Source organism: Elaeis guineensis, unplaced genomic scaffold, assembly GCF_000442705.2.
Source record: "Elaeis guineensis isolate ETL-2024a unplaced genomic scaffold, EG11 Super_Scaffold_1000033, whole genome shotgun sequence".
NCBI classification, from domain to species: domain Eukaryota; kingdom Viridiplantae; phylum Streptophyta; class Magnoliopsida; order Arecales; family Arecaceae; genus Elaeis; species Elaeis guineensis.
This window is the reverse complement of record NW_027332424.1, coordinates 2,784,273-2,791,006: the sequence shown is the minus strand read 5'-3', so window position 1 is coordinate 2,791,006 and position 6,734 is coordinate 2,784,273. Positions and strand designations below refer to the sequence as shown.

Below are 6,734 nucleotides of genomic sequence, written 5' to 3'. Positions count from 1 at the left end.
CTGTCTGACGGGAGATGCGGCATTGGAGAGATGAGACGAGACGAGACTTGATTTGGTGGCATAATGTAAAGATTGCATTTTTCCTCTATCTGTTGCTACTTATTTTTATTGAGGTCGGAAGATGGACGACTAGGTCTTGCGCGGTGGTGCTAGAGTGATTTACAAAACAAATTCGAACCGAAGATTTTTGCTCTGGCGAGGATCCTCCGACATTCGAGTCAGAAATCAGAGAACAATGAGAGCAACAACTGATTTTTTGAGAGGAATTACTTATCTGGATTCTGGGACTTTAGTTATTTATAGAAGATGGTGGTTGAGTAACTGTGAGAACGTGTAGTTTCGAGATTCTCAGATTGTTAGATGTGTTGTTAGTGGATGAGATATTCTAGCCCTTATCTGCTCTTACGAAATATGAGAGTTCGTTGTGACTGAACTTATCTACTCGGGGTGGACAGCTGCTGCATGTGTCAAAGAACTAACTGGTCGAGGCAACGGAAGGAACTCACGTGCTAGAGGGACTGTACAATTGATTGAGTACAAATGATCTACTCCATATACCTCAGTTCGATGTTTGGGTTGGCAACAGTGGTGATAGCTCAGTGATTGGAAGCAACAATGATAGCACAATAGATCCGAGGTATTCACGATACCATCAAAAATATATTATTAAAAAATTTTATTTAAATCAAAACAGTTTTGCGACATTAGCCAGAAGCACTATTGGAAAAAGTTTAAAATACAGTTTCTTTAAATAGACGTTTTAGCTTTTCGATAAAGTTAAAATAATTTTTTGATTTTTTATCAAATATCACTATATCATTTAAAGTACTTTCTGTACTCTAAAAATTTAGCTAAATGTGATCTAAATAAGTTGGCACCTGCAATTAGAGATGGTGAGAAAAATCAGTTTAATAAACAATACCAGCTCTACTAAAAAAAAAAAAAAAACCTGCAATTAGAGATGATGAGAAAAATCAGTTTAATAAACAATACCAGCTTCTACAAAAAAAAAAAAAAAGAAAAAAAAAAAAGAAAAAAAAAGAAGAAAGAAGAAGAAGAAGCAGGCCGATATCAGCCCCCAAATGGCGTTACAATATCGGTAACGTTGTAAACTTTTTCTCCACCGGCAATTGGTTTGTTCAGCGGCGCCGACATCAAGTCCTGGACGCTTTAAAAAGTGGAGCACTATTGGTGACGTTTGAAACTTTTTCTGGCTTTTGGCGGAGATGATGATTAAGATTCCCGTGAAAACCTTGGGAGCGGCAGCCCACGGCATCCCGCAGCGGGGCGAGTGGCGAGCGCCGCCCCGCTGGCTGCCGCAGCGCGCGGCCCACAGGCCGCACCTATACCCATCGAATTCTCCGTTCACCTTTAAAACGGTGAGGTGCAGGGGCATGGCCTGCGCTCCTTGGCATTTCTTTGGAGTAACAGTGGAAAGGAAGGAAGAAAGCAAGCGCCGAGCCTTGGACGGTGGTGTATGGCAGGCTTCTTCATGTGAGCCCTTCCCTGTCTCTTCCCCTTCGGTAATCGCTTATGGAATCCAGTAATCCCTCCTCCCAGCAGCAGCGCGGTTTGTATTTGTCCCCCCTCCTCCTTTCGTACAAGTAACTTTTTCTAGAATTCTTTCCTAGGAAGATCTCTTCTTCGAATTTGGAGCTGTTCTATATGGCATTTCTTTCCTCTTTGAGAAGATAAGTGAGATCCCTTCTCAAATAAAGTAAAATAAAATCCGAGGTCGGACCTGATTAGTTTGCTTTTTTTTTATAATTGAATTTAAACTTGTTTCTGAGTGTTAAAGAGGTTTGTGCAAGTCTCTTTTTCAGGTAGTTTAATGTCACTTGTTAGAGTGGGATTTGGTTCTGTTATTCGTGACCTCTGGATTGAGAAGGAAAAAGCTGCATCCATGACCTGTTTCTATTTTTAATACTTGGAGGGGAAAGCAGATGAGTTATCTTAGTTGCTGTGCGTTATGGTTACTAAATTCTCTCCTATAAATTTAATTTGAAATGACCTAGTACTCGAAGGTTTCTTCTGTTCCATCCCTAGGTGATCTGTTGCTCTCTCTCATCTCTCTTCCCGCGTGCGCGTGAAAAATTCAAGTGTAGAATGTCAAAGGGGACCATTTTTAAAAAAAAAAAAATTTCGTCACCACTTCACATTTTTTTTTTATTAATTCTCTGCCACCAAGGTTTGAATCTGAGGGCACCTGGGCTGCTGCCGTTGGCGTGTCACTTGGGATGTTTTAGACGCATTTCTTGGATTACATTACATGTCTCTGCGTGGCAGATGAAGTGAGATCACAAGAATTGTTTCTAGGTTCACCAGGAAATGGTGCTGTGCTTCCACAATTACTATAAACCGATGAACAACGACTTACATGTTTAATCTATTTCATCTTAAGAACAGCTCAAATTCTTACATTTACTTTTAGTAAAGAACAATTTACATGTGATGCTGGTTCAGTTTGATTCGGATGAGCGAGAAGTGATGGAATACCTAGCAAATTGTAGTGTGCACAATATAGCCAGGTCAAATTGAGGATGCTATCTTTTATCCCTCTTGCTGACATGGCTAGTTTTATTTCCTACACCACAAGAAACAGGTGAAGGAATACCAAATCATAAATGATTACAAATCTTGGTCATGAAGATGGCGGATTGTGGTTTAGGGGGTTTGTTATCTAATATCTATGGCAGCTAGTCCCACTTTAACTTTCTAGATGTGGCTTGCTATCGAAATGTTTGATAGATGATTAGCTAGCAGAAATGGTAGTTCCCTTTTTTATTTCTGAGGGTTTTCTCAAGGTATTCTCCATCTGTAATTTTACTAATCTTGAAGCCCACTGTTTCTGGCTTACAAGATGAAAAAGCACAAAGAAGAATTATGCTAAGTGCCAAAATAATATACAATCAGGTTTCATCATTCAGTCCATACATAAATGAAGTTGAAGAAATTTTGGATACTGGCCTCCTAGGAAATTGACACAATTAGATGCTTCCAAAATTCAAGGTTAAGAAGAGAAATGGGGAGAGGTGTTTGTGGCATTATGTGATTAGTATACATACCTACACAGCTACGATAATGTGCAGAGGTGCCTCTTGAAAGATATACGTTTTTTCCTTAATTCATTTGTGACATTGGTTACCATGTCTACATTGCATTCTGCTGTTCAATTTTCTTCTTTTCCTGTTCTTATAAATTATTTTCTTCTATTAAATGATTTTCTACAGTTTGTCATATCTAAAATATATTCAATTTGTACAATGTTTTTCTGTCCCATTTTTTTGCATTATCAAATGAAGGTATAGCTATCAGGAGGACCTCACCTTGTTTGAACCTTAAATCTGTTTAGTCTGTTAAGTCAAAAGGTTGCAAATATGGTGGTGATGATGATGATGATGATGCTGATAATGATGATGATGTGTAGGTTTTTGGACTCACTATAGTTGATCTTCAAATCTCTGATGAGTTCTTTCTTTTTGTGCTTTTACATATTTGAAAAATCCTAACTTTCTGACATGTTATTCCTTCCAGTTCATGTACAGCCTTTTCACCCTGTGGCTATCTGGGTTTTGCATTTTTTTTGTTATTAATTTCCTAGTTTAATGCATTTAGTTTTTTAATCTGTTTTATTTACCTTCTATGTATAATTCACCATCATTCATATTTGAAATGAGCTGCTTGTAATTCTTAAGGAGGTGAACCTAGTGGGAAGAATCAGACATAATTGCAATGTTGCAGGGAATATCACGCCACCAAAACATTGGCAACAAGTTGGGAGCTTGTCTGCACCTTTCAAACCTCCCTCACCTGGAAGCACAAGTAATGTTGTTGAGGCATCTGGGACTGCGAAACCTGGGGTAGCAGCTTCTGGTGCCGAGGGGAATGAGTCGGCAAATTGGAGTGCTCTTGGTAAGTCTGTACGTTCAAGACCCTGGGAACAGAACAACGGGAACAGCTATGGAGGTAGTTCCTATCGAGTCCAATGCTGAAGTTTCACTGATTTGATGTCCTTTTCTTCCATTATCTCCAAATGGTGAAATCCTCATCCTGCATGCAGGATATGTTTCGACTATGAACTACAATTCAGGTTATGGCTCTGGCATGTATAATTCATATGGAGGATTTGGAGGGTCTTATGGTGGTGGTCTATATGGTAATAGCATGTACACAGGGTCTGGTGGGCTGCGTGGAGGTTCTGGAGTGTATTTAGGGAGCATGTATAACAGCAGGTTTGGTGGCCCAGTGAATGGTTATGGGATGGCCATGGGTAGTCCTTATGGTAATTTAGATCCTAATAACCTCTATGGTCCTCCCCCATCACTGCCAGGCTTTTGGATGTCCTTCATTCGAGTAGTAAGTACATGCATACATCTCCATTCCAATTTCCTCAAGGCTAGTGTTTATGATTGGCAATAGACATTCTTTGTTGACTACATATATCAGGAGTACATTTATAGTACATTATTTATCATAGTTTCTCACAAGTAGATCTATAGCCCAATGGTTGGACCCTTCATCATTTGGGCGGAGGTCCTATACTTGAACTTTTGGAGGTGTTGCTTGTAGTGTTTGACATAGGTAATTCTTCCTTTATATCTATCAAATGATTGGCGGATCTCAGCATTTCCACTTTTATATTCTGTCATGTAGCACATATCTCTCTCTCTTGTTGTATATGTGTGTCTGATTACTTTTTACATATGTTATACAAGTCCATGATATAGTGGCCTAGAGCTAAAAGAGTAGATCCTGCCATTCAGTATTGATTTATAGAGTAGTTTGCTGTCTTTTCTTCTTGGATGAAATTACCTTTTGACATTCATGGCAGATGCATGTTGTTGTGAACTTTTTTGGTCGAATTTCAATTCTTATCGATGAAAACACGCAGGCTTTTCACATGTTTATGTCAGCACTCCTTCAGGTGCCCTTTGTTCATGTATTCTGCTTCATTGATACTATCGAGCATTGCAAAGATGGTTGCTTATTCATTGCTTACTGTAGTTTTGTCTGCTGCAGCTCTTTGATCGGTCAGGTTTGTTATATGGTGAGCTCGCAAGATTTGTGCTAAAGTTGCTTGGGGTGAGAACAAAACCTGGAAGACACTATCAATTAGGACCTGGGGAGCTTGTTGGCCCTAATGCAAAAGGGCAGCATCACGTTGAAGGCCCAAATTCTACTAATGGCTCTTGGGACACTGTCTGGGGAGAAAATCTTAGTAAAGAAACCAGTTGAGAAAGATGCAGGTTCATGTGAGTAACAAAGGCAGCAGTCTAGGTAAAAACAGGATGTCAAAAAATATCATGTGCATGACTGAACTCATGAAAAAGGGCATATCTAAGAACTTCCTTTTTTGCTGGAAAAAGAGCAGACTGCAGGCTACCGGTATTATGTTGCATGTTCTCAGTTTCTGTTGTTACTTCAGTGAGTGCCTCCATGTGATACTGTAGTTTGTAATATGATGAAGACCAAGTCTGGTAATTTTTCAGTCCTTTCTCAATATATTCATCATTTGAAAAAAAATTGATTACCTGATCCTCTATAATATTTCAGATTGGCAGAGGCAGAAGCTATCGTTTCAATGCATTGCTGATATTTTTGAGATGATCCATGTGGTAAGCTTGGGGCCTCAGAATAGATATCGGCATTACATTCCGAGTGCTTATTTGAGGCTCTGAGATGGTAGCAGGAGAGTTGATTCATAATGCTACTTCAGGCTCCTGACCTATGCAGGAGGATTTTTAATTAAGTTCATTGCAGGCCTGTAGACCGGCCACTAATCCACTGCACTCTCTTGGTTTTTGTATTCTACTTATTTGTATTCTACTTAGAGGTCCGGTCATGTAGTCTTTGGTTACACTATTTAATGCGTTGCCAGTTTAGATAGGTTGTCCAGGGGATATGCGTTGCCAGTTTAGATAGGTTGTCCAAGGGATATAATCTGCTGCAATGATTACTAGGCTGGATGTAGAAAGGGAAAGGATTCATTTCATGGGATGGCAGCTTTTGGTGTTTGGTTGCAGGGAGAAGTGTAGGGGGGCAAAGTTAGGTATAAAGTGTGTTGGAAAGGTGTGTGGGCATACCCAGTCAAAATCCACGTAGTCATATCCATACAGTTCTAAAGGTGTGCATTTGCTTACAAATCCTTTTATATCTAGGATCTTAATAATCATGAACCACCTTTGATGTCATCTTCTTATGGAGTGGCTATCAGAGTCCACAAACTTCATGATCCAAATCTCTAAGGTCAATGATGGTGCCTTTGGAGAGTAGATTCCTAGAGAAAGTTCTAATATTTCGGTGATTGAGTGAGAGATAGGAGAGAGAAACGTCACGTGCATTTTCTAAAGAGGTTTAGAGATATTTATTTCTCTTGGGACTTATCTTTTTAGTTAATTAATTTAAATTCAAATAGAACTAATCTAATTTAAATTCAAAGAAGATACGATCACAATTATCATTTAGATAATTAACTTGAATTCAAACAGAACTAATCTAATTTAAATTCAAAGAGGATACAATTATAGTTATCATTTAGATAATTAACTTGAATTTAAATAGAATTAATCTAATTTAAATTTAAAAAATATAATTATAATTATTTTATTAATTATTTTAAGATAATTGTCATATGTTGCATGCCATGTGAACGTATGGACTCCATGCAACAAAGTGCATTTAATATGCAGTAGATCTTACGGTGATTGGATTTTATCAACTATGTGACGATGTAG

The 6,734-nt window shown here is 38.6% G+C and overlaps 1 protein-coding gene across 5 annotated transcripts; it reads left to right on the top strand.

Moving 5' to 3' along the window:
* Positions 1-1,108: 1,108 nt before the first annotated feature.
* LOC105036048 (peroxisomal membrane protein 13) lies at positions 1,109-5,809 on the top strand. Of its 5 annotated transcripts, XM_073250466.1 has the most exons (7): positions 1,116-1,494; positions 3,742-3,969; positions 4,061-4,356; positions 4,832-4,924; positions 5,020-5,277; positions 5,372-5,477; positions 5,554-5,784. In XM_073250466.1, exons 1-5 carry the CDS (start codon positions 1,227-1,229, stop codon positions 5,233-5,235), a joined length of 1,101 nt encoding a protein of 366 aa, XP_073106567.1. In that variant the 5' UTR covers positions 1,116-1,226; the 3' UTR covers positions 5,236-5,277; positions 5,372-5,477; positions 5,554-5,784. The 5 variants fall into 5 exon arrangements, with proteins under 5 accessions (XP_073106569.1, XP_073106567.1, XP_073106570.1 ...); XM_073250468.1 differs by having other exon boundaries at positions 1,109-1,494; positions 4,892-4,924; positions 5,020-5,477; positions 5,554-5,809; XM_073250467.1 differs by having other exon boundaries at positions 1,138-1,494; positions 3,742-3,966; positions 5,020-5,477.
* Positions 5,810-6,734: the final 925 nt, after the last annotated feature.

Excerpts from the sequence above, each read along its gene's own strand:
- LOC105036048 (XM_073250466.1), top strand. The coding sequence starts at position 1,227 with ATGATGATTAAGATTCCCGTGAAAACCTTGGGAGCGGCAGCCCACGGC. Across the intron at positions 3,970-4,060 it reads CGGGAACAGCTATGGAGGTA|GATATGTTTCGACTATGAAC; the intron begins GTTCCTATCGAG and ends TCCTGCATGCAG. Across the intron at positions 4,357-4,831 it reads GGATGTCCTTCATTCGAGTA|ATGCATGTTGTTGTGAACTT; the intron begins GTAAGTACATGC and ends CATTCATGGCAG.